A 24,417-nucleotide genomic window follows, 5' to 3' on the forward strand; every position below is an offset into this window, starting at 1 on the left:
TGATCATCTGCCTTTTAAGAGCAAGTTTTCTGCCTGTATTATTGATTATAAATGCATTTTCAAAAGTTTGAAACATACGATATGCTGTGGTATGTTTTGCCACAATAGGTACTATGTGGTCTCGAACAACATCCACAATTGTCTTCATAACCTTTTCATTTTTCTTGATCCATTCTGATTTTTCAAGATCATCTTTATGTTCCTCTTTGTCCTCTCTTACAAATGATTCCAATTTTTTTTCTTTTAACAACATCATCAATCGAAGTTTCCAAGATTCGAAGTTATTAGCCCTTCCAAGGTGATGTTCAATCTCATTGTGTTTGTCATCTTTGTAGAGAGAGGGAGGACTGTTATTTGAAGTAAAATCTGATCCTTATAAACTTAGAGTGATCTTTCCTTAGCCAAGCTCTGATACCATGTAAAGTTTATTACTAGATTTAATTGATTGCAGAATTTTTGTTACAAGTACAAACAATGACACTAATGTTTTGAATCGCTTCCAGAATTTGCAAACATTAGTGCAATAATAACAGAAATGAAGTATTATCAAACTCAAAATTATCTTCGATCCTTTTAGAGTGCTTGCATTAATAGATTTCGATGCTAAGATTACATCGGGCATAATGGATAAATATCAACGGAAGGGGTGTGGGGATGAATGACCATGTCTCCAATTGGAGACATGGACATTCATTCTCACACCTGTTCATTGTAAACTAATACTCATGATTAGTTATTGTCATAAACACAGTGATTAAATGTATAACCAATCATTACATCTGCGGCCCAATATAAGGGATAGATTGATCATGATGTAAACATCAAAAGAACCAAAAATAATCTCGACCATGCCTTAATGATCTCAGGACATATATATCTCATCGGTTTCAGATTGTGGCAGATACAACAGCATGTACGTATGCATATATGTATAACAGTGTGTGCATCACACTGTTGTATATATATACATATGTATGTGCTTACCATAGTAATGTTAGACCGAAGCTACATGCATTAACACTCTTCTTTTCCTCTTCTTCTTTTGTGAATCCCAATAAGCTTTCCATGCAATCCATGCATCTTACAACACTTCTTCATATGTTAACTCCATCCTTTTGTCTCACCAAGGTTTATCCCCCCACCTAGTCTTTTGACAACTCCACACAGGTTCTCCCAACCTATCACAACCCCACAAACTCACTCTACTTAATCCACCCAGATCTTCTGGGCTCTAATACCAATATGATGCAAAGGCTACAAGGATTCACCAACATCAACTTGACACAAGGTCACTCTTTACCTTTGTTTTGTAATAACACCCACTCAAAAGGCTTCAAGAGGAAGCTTCACCCTTGACATCTATGTTTTCACACTCTGGCATTTTCAATGTTACTATTACTCAACTTCTAATTCACTAGTTCATACCCTTTGGAACTTCTTTATTCTAGCAGCCAAGTATCTTGGGAATAAACAATTTGAACAGAAGGAAAATCCTTCACATTTGTGAATATTGCAGTCAGAGTCTAATTAGCACTCTTTTCAACAGAGACGTAGACTTCATACACCCGTTTGAGGATACTTAAATGATTTGGGTTTCCATCAGACAACTCTCTTCCAAAGTGACACTTGGTCCTCACAATGAATTCAATTGAATATTAGTGGGGGCGGGGGGTGTGAGTTTCAGTGGTTATCGGGTTTTAATTGTCCAAACCTTTGTGAGTAGGGGTTTTAACCATAGTTGGCATAATCGCCGAATAATCGGCGAGTTTTTACTAATCGCCGAGTTTTTGGGACTGGCGAGTTTTTCTCAGATTTAATCGCCAGAAAAAATCGCCGAGTTTTTGTGAAAAATCGCCGACTAATCGCCGAGTTTTTGCAAAAAATCGGCGAGTTTTTCAGAAATTTTTTTTTTTTTTTTTTTGGTTAAAAAAAAAGGCAAAAAGCCTTATATATTATGTAAGATAGAGAGTTACAATATGCTAGTAGAGCTAGGAAGAGGAAAATGTGATTGTAATGATGTTTTTACTTCTAGTTTGACACAAATTATTTACTATTATGCTTCCCACCATCAGCATTCAGCATGAGAATGTGATTTTGAACTCATTAGATGCATCTTCTCATTGAAATTTGCAAAAAAATGTATTTTGAATTAAATTTTAGCGGTTTTTTTAGGTTCCCGAGTTTTCCCGAGTTTTTTTTTAAAATGGCCGAGTTTTTCCCGATTAAACTTTTGGGGGGCTCGGCGAGTTTTTGGATTTGGCGAGTTTTCCAACTATGGTTTTAACACAGTTTTGAAAGAAATTGGTCATTCTGCCTCATAGAGCATGGCAAATCCTCAAACTGGTCCCCAATCCAAGATAATTCATTGTAGATTAACCTTCAATTGATTTCAAAATGAATTCAACCCACGAGAGGAAGGAAATGATGCCTGATCAGCATAAAAGACAGAAAAGTCACATGACAGACAGCATTTTCTTTAAAAATCTGTCAACCGAACTTCTTCCCTTATCTGCATTCACATAACCAAAATATGATTTTTTATTTTTTCATTTCTGAACAGAAATCGATCTCCATCAACTTCCCAATAGGTTGCATCAAATTGACAACTTGTTAAGAGATGTTGTAAAGTTGCAAAGCAACTTATGCAACATTTTTACATCTTTTTGACATTTTTGATTCTATGACGAAGTAATGGACCTAATGACATCAAAACTTCACCAACATACCATAAATGATTTAAAAACATCATTTTCATGTTGGTATATCCTATTTGACCATGTTGACCAACTTTGACGTATATACCCTTATAAGGCAAATTTTGGCTTATGGGTGTTACATGATGACTTATTTTGATTGCATTTGACATATAAATGGTCTAATTACATATTGGATTCAAAAACTAGATGGCGAATCCTTCTGAGTTCTTTCGTCCCATGGGTGTTCCTGCATCAACACTCAATTTTGTCTTGCCTAATTAACTGCCTTGTTGAAGGAATTTCTGCACTTGTTATAATTTGTCTCTCAATGAGTCTGGGCAGCTTTGCTTATAAGTAAGTGAATTTTGGATTGGGTGTTGAAATGATCTCAACATCCAAACTATACAAGTTTTGCCACTTAAGGGGCACATCTTTACTCTGAGGCCATAATCAAGCCAATCTCTTCATTAGATTTGTGGCTGGCTTAAATTATATTTGAACCCTCGTATAATTAATGTGTGGCTTCTTATTAAAATGAATTTCTCCTCATCATATAATTCCCCATGCAATTGGATCTAACTTCCTATCATTGGCCAATGAAATCTATCTAGTTTCAAACATTTTTGTTCAGTTTGAGACTCTTCACTTTAGATCAGGACCATAAGTTTTAAATGCACAGACCTGTAAGATTTTAATGAGCTCACTCCTCAATCAAAATGACCATAAATGTTTGAAACTAGTGCCATGCATTCAGATTGGAGGCCATATGTTTGAGATTTGGGCCCATCATTGGCAAATTAATGTAGCATCTCTCAGATTTAGGGTCATGTCTATTAATTTAGAGCCCACATGTTACCTATTTAGGACTGACCTTATTCCACTTCAATCTACATATTTTGTTGCAAGGCTCATGTATTTTGAAATTAGAACCACACATTTCAGATTTGGGGCTGGTCATTTTCAGTTTCAATCCAAATGTTTGAAATTATGAGACCATGCCTTGATTTAGGAGGTCACATGTTTGTTGATGATGCCAATTTTAGGGCCTTGCTTTATCAAATTTAGGCTCAGATTTAGGGCTTATGCCATTTGTTTGGCATTGGGCTGCATGCTTAGAGTTTTGAGTCCACACATTTAGCATTACAAGCGTGATTACACGTTTAGAGTTTCAGAACCATACATTTGGCGTTGAGCTTATAGTGATTGGATCCAAGACTATTTGAATGGCCTAAAAGCCATGTGATTGGTTTTGGATCCCCTATGATTAAATCCGTTCACACATTTTAAATCATTTCCTTGTTCCACTAATTCATAGTCTCTTATTGAATTTTGCAATTTGGTTGCAATTTTTCTTTTTCCATAATATTTGAACAACTAGCATTTGATTCTAACCTTAATTACGATTTTGATCCTCTAATAGGGTTCGCAAATTCAAGGCATTTTTGTTGAATTCAATGAGAGCTGGGCTGGATTTATGGTTGAAATCTTGATTTGAAGACAGTACTCACTAATGGTATTTCAAATAAAAACATTAAAAATTGTTTTTAAATGTCAGTTTGAGGGAAATTTATTCAAGGGCTAAAAATATAAAGGGTTAGTATAAAGAAGGGTGTCCAACCTCATTTTGGAGATTTCATTTTGGCATTTCTCACCTTGAAACATTCATGTTCAAGTTCACAACTGAGGACAAAAGCCCTTGGCTGTTTGGAGACTTCAGTGTCATTGTTGGAACTGGTGACAGAAACCCTCATTTCCTCATAGGGCGTCCTCACACAGTGGTTGCGTTGGAGTTAATTTTGAAGGGTTGTATCAAGTTTTCCAGTTGGGTCAAGTTTCCAAATCTGACTCATTCAAGTTGGGGACGAAAACCCTCATGTCCTCATAGGGCATCCTCACACAGTGGTTGCATTGGAGTTAATTTTGAAGGGTTGTATCAAGTTTTCTAGTAAGTTTACAAATCTGACTCACAGGTTTAAGGGTGGTTCTCTCTCTCAATATCTCATTTTTGAACTCAGGTTCAAACTAGGTGACTTCGAAAATATGTAATATTCAAAGAGATGTTTTAATGGGATTTTCTAACTCGGTATTTTTTTGAAGTTCTTTTTGTGCAGTCTTTAACTGTCTGAAACAAACACCAAGAGACAGACCTGCTGTGCCTCCACAGAAAAACAATATCAAAATAAGAAATACCATCACAGCATCTCTTTCAATATGATGCCTTTGGAAAAATCTGCAAGTCCACAACATATTACAGATTTGGCAGTTTTGTTGTGGACTTGCAGATTTTTCCAGAGGCATCATATTGAAAGAGATGCTGTGATGGTATTTCTTATTTTGATATTGTTTTTCTCTGGAGGCACAGCAGGTCTGTCTCTTGGTGTTTGTTTCAGACAGTTAAAGCCTGCACAGAAAGAATTCAAAAAAGTACCGAGTTAGAAATCCCATTAGAACATTTATCTGAATATTACATCTTTTCAAAGTCACTTAGTCTGAACCTCGGTTCAAAATTAGAACTCCAAGTTTGTGTTAAGTCAGGCTCCTACACTATGGGAATATTCAAAATTGTGTTACTGTTACAAGACTTGGTAGGACTTGCCTAGACTGGCTGAGTGACCCTTGATGAGTGGGAGACACAGTTACTGAGTACTTGCCAGACTCACTCATTTTAAGGGAATCAATTTTGTTACTTCAAAATAATAACAACCATTCAATGCTTGTTTTGTTTATGACTTGCACATCTAGGATTTACAAAAAACAATGAAAATGGTGTGATGCCTCTTAATCCTGCTGGGGGTGCTCGCCCCAGACCCCTCAAGGGGCATTGCTCATCGACCCTGTTGGGGTGTTGCTCCCCATCGTATTATAAGTCTAAGAAAAATAGGTCAATGATGAACCATTATCATAAAATCAATGATGAACCATTATCATAAAATTTACCAATTAAATTTCCCCTATTTCAATTCTCTGCAACTTCACAGTCAAAGCCACAATTTACAAATAACTTGTAACACACATTGGACGTGTTTAGTATGCAGGGGTTGTCATGACAAAAGCTGTCATGCTACAATTATCGCACTGCTGAAGTCATGGTTGGCAAGAAAACCCATTTTTACAATGTAAAAATGTATCAATTATGCCTTGCATGAAGAATTTGTAGAAGACACCTACCAATTAGTACCCCAGCAAAGTTCAAAGATAACTATTTGCCCTTTAATGAGCTTGACTGACAAAACATTCAGACCTGAATGCCTCAATAATTTTTTTACTATTAAATTCCTTGTCCAAAACATTCAGATCTGAAGGCAAATATCATGACCACAGCATTGTCTAGGATCTATTATAAATGCTAGTGAATGACTTGCCATGATGTTGGGATGAGTAATGCAGGCTCTTATAGATTTATCTTTTTAGGGCATGGATTTTGTATTCCATGAATTTTCTATGGGTTTGACAATATTTATATATCTAAATGTGTTATAACTTATTTCATCAAGCTACATTTTTTGTTAATACTTATGTGATCGATGGATGCTTGTGTATGTGATCAAAGTAGCTTCTATTTGATAATATTATTGGTCTTTAAGGTATATTTAGCCAAGGGTGCATGAAAATCCTTAAAATTCTCAATCTCTTGGGGTTTTCAATTTGTCGAGTCTAGGTCGAGTCTGGGCACCTAGTCCGAGTCTGAATAAAAATTCAGCTGGTGAAGTCTGAGGTGAGTCTGAGCCTTGTAACACAGATTGAAATAGAACTAGTTTTGGAGGGTACACCAACATCATTCTCATCATTCATAAAGTTTGCATTCTCAAAAAAGTTTGCAATTGGGCTTGTCATTGGATGAGTCAGCTAAAGAATTTTGCTTTCAAGAACTAAGATTTTTCTAGCATTTGTTTATACGCATCTTTTGAGTATATATTGATGTTTTCTTCCAAATTTTTTATCAAATTGAACTTTCACTTCTGCTGCTAGAGAATGGCGAACTCCACAATTGTCCTTGACATATTCAACCTTTGTTTGAGATATATATGTTAATGCAAATGAAATATTTCCAAATGAATTTTCATGGCTCCGAACACCAGATCTATGTGCATTGTTGTATATCAAATTGATAGTGATTCTGGATATACTTTTGTTTCATATAATTGTTGAGATGTTATCTATTAATTTTATAGTTCCCAGACTTGGACCCGGCATGGACTTGGCAAGACTTGCCAAACTCAGGCTCAGCAAAAACTTGGTAGGACTTGGCAAAAACTTGTCGAGACTCAGTGCACTAGATTTCTGAGGAGTCTTGCCTAGGCTGAGTTATGGAGTCTTGGGTCCCTGGGACTCAGCCAGGGTCACTTGATTGGAAACTCGGCAGGACTCAAGTGTCCTGGAGAGTCTGGGAATTATGATTAAAATAGACTCAGATTACTGTCACTTTTCATAAAGAAAAAAGGCTTGAATTAAATTAATCTGTGTTTTGCAAAACTATACTGATAATTTTGTAGTTCTCAAAACTCAAAGGATGAAATATTTGTTTGTGAATCCATATAGCATTGGATTTCTTATGGTGCATTTTTGTGTTATCTAAGGATGGTTTGAGAAGCTGCTAGTAATAAACTAGCATCAATGTTAGTTTAAATCTGTGTTTTTTCCATTTAAATCTGTGTTTTTTCCATTTACATTTGGGTATTGAATTTTAATCTCAAAGGAACTTGTGCAATGCTTTATTCAGGTACTGGATGATTATGTTTGATTGGTGTGATGAGTTTAGTATTGTGTGACAAATTGATCAAATACACTTGCTTTGAACTTAAGGAGTATACTAATTTATATTGCTATTATAATATTGTTAATATTCTCAGCATTTAGAAGCTATGACCTGGTGTGCAAGACATGAATTTCTTGAGGGTGTTCAATGTCGCTACGTGAGCATCTCTCATTGGCGAAGTGCATTTCATGAAAAAAAGGTTGCAGCTTCTGAACGAGTTTGGCCGGATTATTTGAATAATGTCACAATGACTGGGTCACAATCTTCAGCAACCTTGTTTATTGAAGATGCCATTTCTAATCTGAGCATGGGACATGATTATGATGAAGAACTAGAGGGGGAATTTAGTGAGCTTGGTTGGCTGCGGCAAAGAGGCGTTTTGTCGCAAGTGCCATTCAAATCCAAACATGATGGATCTGTGTATCCACCAGAGAATTTGCGTGCTGCAGTTGATCTTCTGTTTTTAGAAGGGAGCTCTGATCTCATTCTTGCAAAGAGAGCAATTGTATCCTTCAATTATGTTTTTTAATGGACAGAAATTTTTATATTTAAGCGTCACTGAGTTGTATGCCCTTAATTCTGCTATAGTTTCTGTATTACTTGTTTGATCGACATTGGAACCTGCCCAATGTGGACTGGAGAAATTTAGTGGATGATTATGCTGGAACTTTTGGGATCACAAGGCGATTAGTTCTTGAATCGTTGGTCTTTTATCTGCTGGATGACAGCACAAGTGAGGCCTTGGAGGTATTATTGCCTTTCTCTGCTGATTATATGTTGAATAAAGTGTGCTTGATGATCTAAGGCCTTCTCTATTTTCCAGGTGATTTTAGGTGATGTGGGTTTATATAGATTGAATGTAGGAATTTGTTAATTCTCATTTGTTCCACACTCTTTTCTTGGTACTCTCTGTTTATAAATGCTGGTAGGATTCAAACCATTGTATTTTATTTTTTAAGATAGCCTTCATGATTTCTTATAAGAGCTCATCGAATGTAGTCACTCCTTTTGTTTGTTGAATAACAAAATTAAGGTTCAGGCCCATCATATAGTACAATTTCATTTTATTTCCAACTAAGCTGCTGTGTTTATATGTTTATGCATATTGTGATGTCATAGAAAAACAAACCATGCATCAGACAAAACTCTGATAGTTTTGGCCCAAGAAATTCCTTATTTATTGTAGTAGCCTGGGTTTTTTTCTCAATTAAAAACATCCAATATGTAGCACGAATCTTCCTACAGATGTTTTATTCTAACATTATATGTATGCTATGTGCTCATATATATGCAAACAAATCTTGTTAATTAATATAGGGGATTATTGTTTCAAGTCTAGACTCAAAAGTGTGCAATAAACATGTACTTATAAACTATAATCCATTTCCTTCCGTGTATATTTAAACTGCAAATTATAAATGCAACTGTTATTAACAAATTTTTTTTATATACAAAATGGCTGTTTAAATGTAAGTTGATTAAATCTTTCTGATTGTCTGTATCATCCTTTCTGATTTTGGATTTAGAGTATATCTGCATTAAATGATCTAAATTTTTCAAGTTTTAAAGCATATGAAGCAAGTGAGACATTTTTGAATGATTTAAATCACAAATTACTTTTTTATCATTTTTTACTTCCGTGAGCGAAACATCGTGCTATTATGTTAAGTGATCTCATGTTGAGTTTACATGATTTTTTTTTTACTTTGCATGTCTTTTCATTAATTTCCAATGTAACCCCAGTACTAGGTATGTCGAGATGAGTTTGCTGGACGGGGAGAAAATGGGCCTCATTTTCGGGACGATAGGTGGATGAATAGGGGATGGCAGCAAGGGGAGGATGGGGAAGGGAGGGGTGTTGTATAGTATACATATAGAACTTGAAATGCTTGCTATGAAATGATGTTTCAATAGAACATACGAAATTAAAATACTTGAACATAGAAAAATTGCAACATGAACTAGAACCATTGAAATTTTGGTTACCGTTTCATTTTACATGTGAAATTTTTGAAGTCTTTGAAAGAGAAGAACTCAAAGGCGATTAAGTTGATACATTTATTTAAACCTTACTTTAAAAATTGCACAAAATCCCACAAAATCACGGAAATCAGATTTGAAGACAGGTTTAAAACTACTTGTCAGAACATCAAACACATTGAGGTGGTGTTTTTGGAAAGCTTGGGTAGTTAGGTAGTTGGCATAACTGATGGAGTTATACGGGTGCGACAGTTTGCCTCGCACCCCCTCGGGCACTATATTTATGAACCTTCTTCATAAGTGAAGGCTTGTTGCGTATTGTGAATGTAACCTTGTGTTCGGTGGTTAATGAATATACAAATTACTTCTGAGTTCTCTATATTTCTTGTATCAAATGCCTTGCTTTTGTATCTATGCATTAAGTTTCTGTTACCCCACGAGGGTAAACATTTGGTGCCGTTGCCGAATTGAATCTGGGAAGCACGGTAATGGAATTGATGAGACTATTTGTGAAGGACAACAGGACAACTGATGAAGAAAAAATCATAGAACGTTTTGAAGGGAACCACACTTTGACATGTGACCTCCATATGTTTTTACGGGCCACCATTGAGATATTTGTACGAAGGGAGGCTATGCAAGAGGAAGTTACAGAGGACTCTGTGTGGGATGCACTAAATGGCAGTCTTGTGACATATAGGCTTTTGCACCAACTGCCTCGTCTATTGGCACAAGCAATTCTTGTGCAGAAAAACCAAAGACATAGGTGCACTGGGCTATCCAAATGCCCATCTTTTGTATTAGAGATTTTGAGGGTTACTTAAGGGCGATGATTGAAACATTTGATAGCTTTTCAAAATGATGCACGGTTCCCTACCTGGGCCAAACAATAGAGATTTCATTCACAGCGGCCGAGTTTTTAAGAAGGGGGTTAAGGTTGAGTTGAAGCCCTAGAAAATGACTTAGGAGAATAAATATTTCTGCATTAGGCTGATCTATAGAGAGAACCTCATTGCTACAAAGGAGTCCCTTTGGAGGTCGTCCTACAATAGAGGAATCAAAGACATTTATCCAGGAAGGTCATTGGAGATGTCTCATGGATGTCGTGAAGAGTTGATTGACTGGTTCAAGTTGTGCCTCTGATATCTCCTTTCCATAGGTATCTTTGATGAATAATCTAATGGGTGACGGATTGTATGATTGGGCTACATTATTGTTAAAGCGCACGTATGAGTTTATGATGCCCCAACATAAAACTTTTTATATGCCCATTATGCAATTGGGCTACTCTTGGATGTCGTGGTTAGATAGGTTCCACACAACATTTTGTCTAAGGAGATTAGGGCGACAACATTAGTGCCTGGCAAGCCCTAATTTTGAGATGGCGTCACCTTGATACGCTTGGTGGACAGAAGGTAAAAAGTAAGAAATGGTCTAGACAAGAGATCCATGCTCACAGGGGTATCGATAGTGGGCGACAAGAGACAACAGAAAGTGCGAGTGCCATGGACGAAGACAGCACTTAGGTGGACGAGGAGGATGAGATAGAGGTTGTCTTGGGGCCTCAGTCACTATTTGTGCATCCTATGTTGTCTCCCACATCACACTTGGTGCCCACTATAGGTGCTATCCCTATCTCGATGTTTGGGCGAATTTGGATCCCTATTGTTATGACTCCACTAGTTGTGACAACGACAAGAGTTCCAATGACTGTACCTGAGCCAGAGCCTATAGCATAAGAAGCCCTTGTTGTAGTTCTTGAGATGGAGAGTGAGATGCCTCAAGTGGCTGAGACATGTCTAGTGGGAGGAGAGGTCACAAAGTTGCAGCATTCATCGCCTAGAGATGCGTCTTAGGAGGTCGGATTGAGGGAGAGTCCAAAGGAAGAAGACAACACGTCACAGGTACGACTTGAGGTGATTGGGTCAGATGCTATGGTGACGATTGATACAACACTATTGGCTGATCCTGTGGGAGATAGTTGTAGGGTTATGCCTCAACAAGAGGCGGTGATGGACCATGCAAGCGCCTATCTCATGAAGAGGTTCAGATTGACCCAGACGCACTAGGGCTCTCCATTCAGTCCCCCATGAGGGAAGTCCCTCCTTCGGTGCAAGCATTGGATATGGCAACACATGGACATGTAGTCATACCAGAGTTAGAGGGTACGAAAGATGGAGACCAAACGACACTTGATGTGGAAGGAGGTGTAGCAGGGAGGAGATGTTCTCCAAGAGTGGAGGTAGAGACTGTGTCAGTGATGATAGAGGTAGTGTATGATTCAGATGATGAGAGATTACATGCATATCTTAACGCTCTTACCAATGTGGTTGAGAGAGGTTGGGTGCTTGCACATGTGGCATAGACTAAAACAAATGAGTTGAGCCATGTTTTGTACTAAATGCGAGAGGGATGTCCTTCAACCTTCCACACCTGCTTCGAGGCAAGGGGATAGCTGGCAGTAGAGACGTGAGAGATGATGGCTGAGTGGACTATTGAAGAGGCGTTGCTGGCAGATAGTAGCCATGTCGCGAAGCTCAGTAGAGGTGTATAGAGACACTTTGCTCAGCGGTGTTCAAGGCAGATAGGGTGGAGATAACCACTTAGCTAGACACCCAATAGGCGGATTGGGCGAAGCAACGTGCAACACTTATGGCTCAATTAGAGGCAGCCACACAGGGTCAAAATATGGCCAAGACACAGTTGGCCAAGGTGAGAACAACGCATGAGAGGAAGGAGGCTGAGGTGAAGGATGTTGTACTTATGCTAAAGGAAGCAGCGGAGGTCAACTCTCAGGCACATGCAGATTTGCACATCCCTACCCAACAAGTGTACCATCTCAGGTAGATATTGAACACTCCAGGGATGCCTCCTATGCCCTCTTCTTCTTCTTCTTAGTCTTGTGTTTTTGTGTTTTGTGTTTTTTTTTGGGGGTGGGTGGGGGGGGGGGGGGGAATGATGTCGGGAAACTTGGGTAGTTAGGTAGTTGGCATAACCGAGGGAGTTACACGGGTGTGCCGGTTCGCCACGCTCCCCCTTGGACACTAGTATGAACCTTCTTCATAAGCAAAGGCATGTTGTGTATTGCAAATGTAACCTTGTGTTCTTTGATAAATGAATAGATGAATTACATGAAAAGAAACCTGTACACTTATGCACATCATATTCACCTGAACTAATATATGAAAGATGAGCGGAACAGTTACAATGGAGGTTATACAACTTTAGAATGACATTGCAATGGCTGATGGGAAACATAAAAATGACACCTGACACCAATGACAACATACAAAGCTGAAACACGAAATAACTCCCGATAATAAAATGCACGTGTAAAATAATCTTTTGTTGCTGTGATTTATCATGAGATCTTCTGCTGAACTCTCCACTCACCACAACACTTGTGCAAAGTCTATTGTTGTTTGAAATATCTTGCAGAGCACCATTCCTGTCATTCATGATACACATATCTATGTTCCTCAACTCAAAATGTAGCCAGATACCATGCCCAAACCAAGTGATAGTGCACTTGCACTTACTGCAACAAGAAGAAGACCCCCATGGAAGCCATATTCTCCCCCAATTGCATGTGTTGAAACCCCACAAAACAGATCTGCATTGTGAGAAACATTTCCAAAATGTACATAAAACTATAAGCAAAGTACAATCTAAGTGATTACCTATTGATCACAAGAAGCACCACAACATTAGTAGGCATCAAATTGATGATGAAAGTATATCCTTCCCAAGAAAACACCATGTAAAAATAGAGAAAAGTGGAGACCACGGAGCAAGCTAGAGATCCAATATTAACTGCCACGAGACCAGGGCACAACCTCCCTCCAATGATCCTTCCCAAAGGATCCCAGCTGTCATAATCAAACCAGTTCCAGAATTCATGAACCCTTTTTATGTTAAAAATCATTGCCTGAACAACAAAGAAGTCCCGTCCATAGACTAACCACAAAATTGATGAAGAGATCAAAATGAAAAATGCCAATAGACGTCAGTTATCAAGATAAACAATAGAGTAAATGCCTGACGGTGAGGAAGAGAAACCAAAGCCGACAAAAAATAGAGATAACTGGAGATGGGAAAAAATGAAAATTAGAAATCCTGATAACAAGAGACATCATACAAATTGAATGCCATATAATACAACACAGATACACTATTGCTGCCACATGATCATAGAAGACAAGCAAGAATACACAGCACAAAAGTTCATTGATACAACTTGAATGAGAAAATGGAAAACAAATAAACTGACCAAGACTGACATTACAACTTGAACGGTTCTAAAATTACATATATTTTATGATTAAACAAGAACCAACAAAGGCACCTCCAATATTGAAAACATCACTACACATAATGGTGGCTTCCTGTATTAACAAAATGACAGAAAAAGCTTCTATGACAGCAACAGCGAGGACTCTAGGTAAGTCCATAAATGACGAAATCAGGCCCGAGAAAAGACGACGGATACAAACAAAACATAATAGGAGAGAAAGGGATAATGAAGACAAATAAACGAACATGTCATTGAGCACACGATGCCAGGAGACATTATGCTGGATGTGTCAGATGCCAATACATTATCCACGATGGCACAAGAACCTAAATTACATACAGACAGGGAAAACAAACCGCTAAAGGAATCATCAACCAAATACGAACAAGAGAAATCTGGAGCAGAGATATTGAACACAGGGATACAAAGACATTCTTGAATAACATAAAAAAAAATTGACCGAGCAATGTACGATGCCAAAGACGGATACAATAGAGAGGAGATCAAGCCCACAGAAAGGAGCATGTGATCAGATCGCAATCGCTGCCACAAGTCTTAACACACCCTCATACGCTGTTATCAAACCTTTCTCTGATACCATGTTAATGTTTAGCCTAGAAATTATGATAACAACAATAAGGAAGAACAAGGATAGATACAAAAGACACATGAGATTATCCTGGGAAAATCCTTCCACTTAAGGGGAAAACCCAGCCACACCACAAAAAATCACTTTTATTGATAATAAAGTGTTTGAGTACAATGCTTTACTTGATTGTAATTGTCACACTGCAATCTCAAATATATACAGGATTGAGCGACTCTTCATATCATAACCGACGGTCTCTTCAATTTCCAAATAAAAGTCTTGTCATATCTCCAAATGCACACCTCTTTGTCTCTACATGTAATATAATTCTGAATATTATCATAAATAACTTCTTTGGCTGAAGATGACCATAACGGTCATATGTCTATTTCATAAAATCAGAGGTAAAGATCTCTATCACAGCTACAATCTTTAAAAAAAAGACTTTTGAAGGGTTTTGATACGTATTTTTTCACGAAATTGACAGAGGGCACTCACAAAATTGACAGAGGGCAGCACACTTCGTTGTTTACAGAAATAGCAAATGCAAATGCTTGGGCACACTGATATCAGCTAAGCAAAATGAGGCCTCAAGATTTGGCCTAATTGAATACCTGCATTATTTTTTGTTCATTTGTTCTTGAATCTTTACAGATATGACGACTGCAAGGACATATTGATTTCAATTAAAGAAAACATTACTTTACATTTTGCATTGGAAGAATATATGATTTTTAATAATATCAACTATGATTTTTTTTTAACTCTATGATTTTTTTTTAACTCTGATTTTTAATATTATATATGTATGTATAATTTTTAATATATGTATTAATATATTGCAATTAGAAATGGTATACTTTGTGTTTTCATGCATTAAAGTGTTTTCATCAATCATGCTTCCTACCTTCATATATTCATATTTTCAAATGGATGTTCCATTTGTGATTCTATATTTAGTTCATCTAGAATAGTAAGTCTCTCAAGGATATGAATTTACATATTAAGGCAACTACAAACAATCAATTTTGGGGAGGGTAGAACTGTGATATCCCTATTGCAAAAGAATAATTTAATAAAATAGACAATATTTAAAAAATAAAAATAAAATAATATTCATTATCAATGGTGTGTAGTTATGAAAAGACATGAATTAAGAATACTAATTAAGACAAGCAATACCAAACACAGTTTAGTCAGGGAGAGTTGCAATTATACAAGTTATGCACTAGAATAATCGATATCAAAAACTGCCCTATTTATGTGTTAAAGGATAGTTCTGATAAGCAAATGCTGGCCATCAGTTGAGCTAGTCAAACACATATTAAAATATTACAAGTGATTACATGGCTGAAGAGGTGCAAGGGTAATCAATATTAAACAGCAATTTTTTAGCAAAGACTAATTGATTGAAAGCAGCAATTAATAAAGTTTAGCCAATAATAATCTTAAGAGATACGAGATTAAAACAATTTGATAATGAAATAATATTATGCGTGTTAGTTATGCAGCAAATCATTCTTAATATGGAAAGATGCAATTAGCAAAGGGGTAGGAGGGAAGAAACTGGACATGTCTCATTCATTCCATCTTTTCATTTGTAGAAGTCAATATAAGAATGCTTTCTCATTAGTTATGGTAGGGGGGAGATATAAGGAAATTTATTTATTATATTTGGCCTTTAGAAAGGAATACATATCAACAGTGCTTATTAAAAGAGAATTCATATTATATTAAATGGCTGGCAAGTATCGTATGACAGTATAGCGATATGCTGTAAATTATCTATAAATCATTGTTGAATTGCAGAATATTACATCTGCATTCTATCAGGTTCAGAAATCCCTATATATTCTAATATATTGGTGTGAATATATGTATTGTTAGAAACAATAGTTGACCAAGAGAACTTTGGTGGGGGGGGCGGGTAGGGTGAATCAATGTTTTAAATGTTATCTGACATTTAAAACATTCATCTTCCTTAAACAAACTTAACCATTCAACCAAAGTAAACAACAACCATAATAAGATGCACATAGACAAACACACTAGATATGTTAACTAGGGAAACTCTTGATCAAGAGGGAAAACCCCGGTGGGAATGATGCCCATGAGATGATGTACTAATATAAATATTCCTTATTAGAGGATGGACTCTATTAGGAGTCTATTACAACATTTAGTACATAGAGTCCCTGTTAGGAGACTTTGAATCCCTATTTAGAGATTCCAACCCTGTTAGGAGTTGTAGTACAATGTATGCAAGAGGAGCCCATTGCCCAAACATGCAATTTCAATTACAAGAAGAGCTCACTGCTCAAACATGGAGTTTACTATTATTTTCTTCTTTTCTTCATTTTGTCAACTGAACCAATCACTGTCAGACCTTGTGGACCAGGTCACGAACCTCGGATCCAAATATCAAACCTCGGATCACTCAACAAAACCTTGGTAATGAAGTTTGCTTCACTTTCACATTGCTCTGCTCAACTTCGCATTTTGCTCTTATTGCTGCTTATCATCAATCATAAAAAACCAGATCGTGATAAAGGAAAATGTCCTTCCTTTATATTGAGTTCTCAAATCAATTCCCTGAGTCGGTTGTTAGACCTTTTCAATTAATTATTATAAGATCACATTAAGAACACATTACACTTAGTGATAACATTAATCTTCCGCCTTGCAACTTGAATAACTTTCTGTACACACAATATTATGCCGAGCGAACTTAGCTACATCATCATCAACATGTCTTCTTCACGTTCTCAACCTCGATCCTTAGAATATCAACTCTGCTAAGAGATATAACAATTTTACCAGAACATGCCTCTGTAAACTCTATCTCAGAACAAACATCACCAAAACTTACATAACTTCTTCTAGACTTATCATTTCGTCTTCTAATGTTAACTGCATAAACCAGATACTCAGAGTAACTCCCATAACCTCAGATAGTTATAATGCTCAACTAGTCGTTTGTACCAACTTGATCTTTCTGCTGTTCTTCTGTCAGATCCCATAGAAAACTATTATGTTGACATCAATGACAAACTCATTCATGAATAACATATCTACAATACTCCCCCATAAGAATATCATCGGCATTCATGCTTGCAACATATATATATATATATATATATATATAGATCATCAATGTGTAAACATGTATATTAATATTATATAAAATTGTTAATAATAATAAAAATAAGAATATCTTGGGATAGATAGCCATTGCTTGGATTTATACAAACCCCTCCTTCGACATATCTCAGCCCTCATGCCAAATTAGTAGTAAGCTCTCTCTCTCTCTCTCTCTCTCTATATATATATATATATATATATATATATATATATATATATGGAATTTATAATACACACACATTACTATTTTGGCATGAGGGGTGAGGTATGTCCAAGGAGGGGCTTATATAAATCCAAGCAAAGGCCATCTGTCCCAAGATAGGGTAGGGGTAAGCATTGTGGAAACCTTGGGGTGAAGTCCCTAGATAGGATGGGCTTGGACCTGAAAACTTTGAGGTAGCCCATTGGAGTTGGTCTCTAGGCATCTTGGATAACACCCACTCCTTCCATCATTGAGTTGGAAGAGTATTAAGATTGTATGTTGGGGTATTAATGTTACAATTAGATAAGTTAGTTATCTAATTAAATGAATAAATAATTCTTTTATTATAAATATCTTAGCTTGAATCATTGTATCGTGGGACATACAATGTAGAATTTAAGTTAAATATGTAATAATTATGTCTAAACCTATTAGGGGATGTTACATATATATATATTTTAATTTTATATTCATCTTTAATATATTTGAAATTCAATAAGATGTTGATGTTCTACAAAAATTAGGGTTTATGTAGATTTTATAATATCATTTAAAAATATTCTATAATTTCAAATGCTCGATAAATTTGCTGAGTTGCCAATTTTTTACCTGAATTTTTGAAATTTTTGGGTTGGCCGAGTTATTGCTGAGTCTGAGTTTTTCATATGATTTGAACTCCATGTGCTGGTTTTCCCTTTAATTAATGCATCGATGACAATTAATGAGTCTCCCTCAAAATATATCCATTTAACATTCGATTTTCTAGCCATTCAAATTACAGTCCATGCGGCGAGGACTTCTGCCTCTTTTTTTGTTCCATCACAGAGGCGTTTTGTACCAGTCACCAAAAGGTTGCTTTGTAAATCTCTCGCAACATACCCTGCACCCAATGGGTCAGGATTACCCTTGGAAACCCCATCGAATTTCGTGGTCGTCCATCCGGGAAAAGGACACTTCCAATACTCCTTTAAACCATTTTGTGCATCCGTAGCAACCCAAGAGGCCCATTAAATGGCCATGAGTTACGTTATTTTATGTCTGCAGATTAAGGATAAAGTTTGCAGATGTCTAATTTCTTCGGGATTCAAATGTTGTTTAATGCTAAGGCTAAAATGTTCTCATTTTTTATTAACAGAGTGCAGGCTTTATTTATTGATTGGGTTCTGATTTGAGAAAGCTCATTGCTAATTAATTCTACTTCTTTCAATGTATTTTATGTTAGACCTCTTTCGAGATACCTGAAATTTTTAATTTGTAAATGAAACTGAAAGTTTTAGAATTGAAACAATTGTAGATTTATTTGCAGGTATGGTTCTTGTATTTATGACCAAATGATAGCTTTCAACAATGGTGTTATGTTTCAGGAGGCTTGTCGAATTCTTCCTGAAATTGTTGGTTCAACAACACATCCAAAGATTGCAAGAGTTTTACTTGAAAGGCAGAATCCAGATGCAGCTTTAATGGTTTTGCGCTGTAGTGGACGTGATGGACAGTTAGGAGTCACAGATTCTGGTTCTCAGTGGGGAAGTGTGGTCACTCTTCCTGAGGCTGTGACAGCCGTCAGAGTTAGGCTTGAGTGTGGACTTTTGACTGAAGCATATCTTTATCAGAGAACACATTGCTTACGAATTAAAGCCGGGCAATCAAAAAATAGAAGGGGTACATTTGCAGCTCAAGAAGCAGAAGAAATTAATAGGCATCGAGATTGGCTTGCAGAAATGGAGGTTCTTGTTGGCGAGATTTGTTTCTTATGCATACGGAGAAAATTGGTTGATAGGATGATTGAGCTACCTTGGTACAGGGAGGAGGAAAGATTTATGCAGAAGTGCCTTCTAGAGATAACAATACAAGATCCTTCGTGTTCTGCTGGCAGTCTTCTTGTTGTGTTTTTCATTCAGGTGGGTTACTGTTCCTCCACTTAAATGCTCGAATAGAGAAAAGAAAAAAGTAATACTATTCTTATTCTTTTATTTGGGTAATCTTGGCTTTTTATAAATAATGCATGTGCTAGGGAAACTTAAGGTGATGTTACGTATGAGTTAGTTTAGTTACCTGTGCCCCTGAGTGCTTACTGGAGCATTTAATCTGGTGTGAAAAGTTTATATTTACCAAAGTATCTATTTTTAATCCGACTTCTCAAAGAAGACTGCAAATTCATCTCTGTTGTGTTCCTGCATGCCCTATATGAAATAATTTATTAAATATAAAAATGGAAGTCTTGCTTATGATAATGTAAATTAATTGTGAATCCATCCATTATGTAAGTGCTTGAAGGCCAATGCCATATGTTACTGTTCTTTGTTAACATAAATTGATCCTTTAAAAAAAAACTTATTTGGTACTTTACCTATAGTATTTGTAGGTTCTGACAGCTATCTAGATGTGAATTTCAACAGTGAAATTTTGAAAAAGGAAGCACTTAGAATCTGAATAAGAAAACTATCTGTTTGGTGGTTGTTTAAATTTTTTTTTTTTTTTGTCCCTTTCCCTTGAAATGAATTTTTATTTCTGGCAATCAGTGCTGTGCAGCAAACAAAAACCCTTGAATTTTAAGAACACTTGTTTTCTATCATTTTGTCCATAAGACAAACAGTCACAAAAGATACAATTTATAAAAGAGTGAGGAGAGGAATGTCCTGAAGCCTTACTGTCATGGTAACAGAACCTTTTGAATTAAAGAAGTTGATTTTCTTGTCATCTTGTTGAAGGACCAGCAAGACCTATGAAAAACATGGCTTGCCAGGAAATTTATTAATATTTTGTGTTTTGTAAGTTGGGTGTGAAATTGAAACCAAGATATAATTTTTTTTCATACTTGTTTGGTACTATACCTATAGTATTTGTAGGTTCTGACAGCTATCTAGATGTGAATTTTAACTCTGAAATTGTGAAAAAGGAAGCAACTAGAATCTGAATAAGAAAATTATCTGTTTGGTGGTTGTTTACAATTTGTCACCTTTTTGATGTTCCTTTCCCTTGAAATGAATTTTTATTTCTGCTAATCAGTGCATTGCAGCAAACAAAAACCCTTGAATTTTAAGAACACTTGTTTTCTATCATTTTGTCTAAGACAAACAGTCATAAAAGATACAATCATAAAAGAGTGAAGAGAAGCATGTCCTTAACCCTTACTGTCATGGTAACAGAGCCTATTGAATTAAAGAAATTAATTTTCTTGTCACTGTGTTGAAGGACCAGAAAACCTATGTAAAACATGGCTTGCTAGGAAATTCACTAATATTTTGTATTTTATAATTTGTTAGGTGCAGAATTGAAACCAAGATATAAACTTAGAAGAATTCACATTTGCTTAGCAATAAAGGGTAAGTTGATGATGAAAAGCATTTCCATTAACCTATGTCAAGTGAGCAATGCAGAGTATGCAGTTAGGCTTGAAGAGTTGTATGATTTACATGATTCAACATGTTTAACAATTAAAGAAATTGGATATCATGATAAGTTTGTTTTTAAAATGAACATTAGCATTGATAGGATGTCTGTGATTTGTAGCGAGTCTTGCCAGAATCTCATTTTAAAATTTGTACTGCCCCTAGGTGTAAAAGAAATATAATAGAATATTTGTTGTTTTGCTGGATTTGGCCCACATCCTACTTTTCATAAGTTTAAGTAGTTGAGAATAGATGAGATTATTTGTAATCAAATTTATAAGTGTTATGCTCTGATCATCAGGATAGGAAAATCTTAAAATTCACATTTAATTTTGAGGAATGAAAGTGAGAATAGCTAAAGGGTGAAATTGTTCACATAACATTCCATGAGCCCCCTGCCACTAAATGGTAATGGTTGCTTTGTGTGGGAAGTGGGTCCTATCACCTTTGTAATTATTTCCAACATTCCAGAGGAAATAAAATGTCATTAGTGTCAATGAATGCCTATGGATTCAAATGAGATTACCCAAATAAGAATTCTAGTAAAAACACCTGTTAAAGCATTCAATGCTTAAACACATTTATGCAGTTTAGTCCCATACTGGTTAAAATTGTAAGAATAGGGTAACTTTCAAGGCTCATGATGCTCCAAAGGGTTTGTCTTGTAATTATTTCCAATATATATGAGTAGATAAATTGGATGACCTACAGATTCATCTGGGCCTCCTATAAAAATTATAATTCTAATAACTGTTATATTTTAGAGTATTTAGTCTAAATTAACAACTGCATTAGTTGCTGATACACTTATGTGGTTAAAACCATAATCTGTGTATTGAGAGATCACAACCAGAAATAATCACCGTGCAACTTAGTGTATGAAACATGAAATTGAAGCATCTTGCATGTTAAGACATGCATTGAACTTGGAAAGTTGTATTTGATGTAAATTTCTTAAATTTAAGAATGGTTGATTCTTGAATTACTCTTTTGCTTGATTACCAAATGAAGAAAGAATCAAACACAAGATCTATAAATACAGATTGGGGTGTAGGTGACCAAAATCCCAACGTCTCTGAGACAAGGACAGGGGGATGCCGTTCCAGCATCACCAGTCTGCCACAGTTTTGGCAGAGACTGGGGATGTCCTGGCATTCCCTGAGGGGACAGGGAGACGAGAACACAACCCTTGACCTCTCCAACCAAAAAAAAAGTTGTTTAAAATAAAAACATTTTTCTAATATTCTATTGATTGCATAATACAATGAATATCATATCATGCTGCTCAATGTAATCATTAATGGTGAGAGACTCATACTTTTGATATCTATAACTATTATTATTTAATATTTATATAATAGAAGTTAGAGCTCTTCCATTTGCTGATTTGATTATTTAAAATGTTAAATATCTATTGTTCAATGTCCAATGTTCAACTTTCATGTTCAATGTTTAATGCAATGTTCAAGTATTTAAATTTTAGTAAATTAGTTTTTTACATCTTTATGTCTTATATTGTCATACATATTTTCATAACTAGCATTTGAAGTACCACATGTATAGTATATTACTACATACTGTATATACTATATACTATATAGTATATACACCCCCCACTCTTGTTGCCCACCCCGCCATCCCCTCGCCCTCCCCAAATTGAGGCCTCTGCCGCCCCCCTGCCCAGAAACCTGTCCCCCAGGGCAGTAACTATGGTTTTATTTTTATTGTATCCATTAGTTTTTGTGTTGTGTACAAGTAGATGTGGTGACATTGATGTAACAAATTCTGAATCACATTCCTTGAACTCCTTGAATAAATGTATCTTCCAGTGACATAAATTTTTGTACTGAAAACTTGTTTTAAAAAATAGTGTCATCTGTCCTTTTAATTTTAGGCTTCCAGCATTTAAATCTCTGTCACAAGGTTCGAGTTCAAATTCAGATTTGGTAGTGATAAATTTCTGATAAAATATTACAAGGAGAGATTTTTCAATTTTTGTTTTCGAAATATCTGCCTTATATAAATTTAAGAATATTAAAATAAAATATCAATACATTTATAATTTTCAACTTAAATTAATAAAAAATTTACATGTTTTGGATTACGTGAAAGTAGGAAGGGGCCCTGAAACCCTTCAGAATAAAAGAACAAAAGATTTAATATTAAGCCCAACTAGACTAAACAACCAAAAACGGACAGGCTGGCAGAACAACAAAAGTCCAGCCAGAGGAACATCCACACTCCAAGAAAGTTAGTAAACAGACAACAACAACAACAAGAGCAAGTAGACACAAAACCTAGATCCTAGAAAAAGCTAAACGAAATCATAAAGAAGCTCAGCAGCTTCAAGCTCCAGCTTCTTCATATCTTCCGCAGCCTTCTTTATGTCATGAATCTCCTTCACAGTAGGCTGGTCCTTTTTCGGGTATTCACTCATGTCCTTTTGCTGGGGCCAGAGGCAGCATCCCTAGGACTGTCTTTCTCATCCCTCATCTGAATAATGGCTTTATCACTTCCAGGGTTCTCCAGCTTTCAAACAAGGATCCTAAGGCGATCCGCATAAGCCTTCATTATTTTGTAGCTTTGGTCACCAATACTCCTCAGAGCTGCCTCCAGACCAGTGTTCTTGCTTTCCAGGGAGGAAATCCTATCCTCCAGCTCCTGGAGTCTAGACTCATTTAAATGTTATTAACACTAAATATATTGGATAAGGTATATTAATATAAATAATCTAAATTAAATATTTTAAAATATTTAATTTTGATAAATAAAAAATAAAATAATCAATAAATTTTAAGATATTGAATTTATGAAACATAAATTAAATAAATCAAGGGAAAAGAACAAAACATAAAAAATGAATTGAACATTAATCCCTCGTTGGGAACAAGTCAAAATGACTCTTATCTAGGTGCTTTATTCACATAATGGAAGGATGCATGTATTTTTTAATCATTGGAAATGTTTGGACATAAATATGTGAGACATGTCATTGAGAGTTCAGCTTGACAACTGAGAGCTTGGAGATATGGCCCGCATTTCCCACTGAGAGCTACTTGCTGCTGTATCAATGACCGGCACAGAAAGGAGTTGTAGAAGTCACTTTGTAGGACACAAGCATCTGCATCATGTAGGGTGGATTTTAAATAGCTCACAATGTAGACTGTGATACCATTTTTCATCTGTATACCATATTTGAATGTGTGTCTAAAATATACTTTGATAGAAAAAGCTTAATCCAGTTTTCCATTGGAATTTTAAGGCAAACAGATTTTTTTTAGGGGGTTTAAAAAACAATTCTTTGGACTTCAAATTTCATCCATGAAATTTGTCGAACTCTGTGACTAAGCTTTAAAGTACTGGAAATAAC

The 24,417-nt window shown here is 36.0% G+C and overlaps 1 protein-coding gene across 1 annotated transcript in view; it reads left to right on the top strand.

Moving 5' to 3' along the window:
• Positions 1 to 24,417, top strand: part of LOC149580356 (E3 ubiquitin-protein ligase HOS1-like) — a 70,787-nt gene that overhangs the window by 37,474 nt on the left and 8,896 nt on the right. The window contains exons 6-8 of the mRNA XM_089790410.1: positions 7,547 to 7,957; positions 8,041 to 8,199; positions 19,023 to 19,556. Of these exons, the coding sequence (XP_089646536.1) occupies positions 7,547 to 7,957; positions 8,041 to 8,199; positions 19,023 to 19,556 (1,104 nt within the window). The remainder of the gene's footprint in view (positions 1 to 7,546; positions 7,958 to 8,040; positions 8,200 to 19,022; positions 19,557 to 24,417) is intronic.

This window comes from Cupressus sempervirens, chromosome 1 (genome assembly GCF_028749045.1).
Source record: "Cupressus sempervirens isolate cs-2001-9-10 chromosome 1, ASM2874904v1, whole genome shotgun sequence".
Lineage (NCBI taxonomy): Eukaryota > Viridiplantae > Streptophyta > Pinopsida > Cupressales > Cupressaceae > Cupressus > Cupressus sempervirens.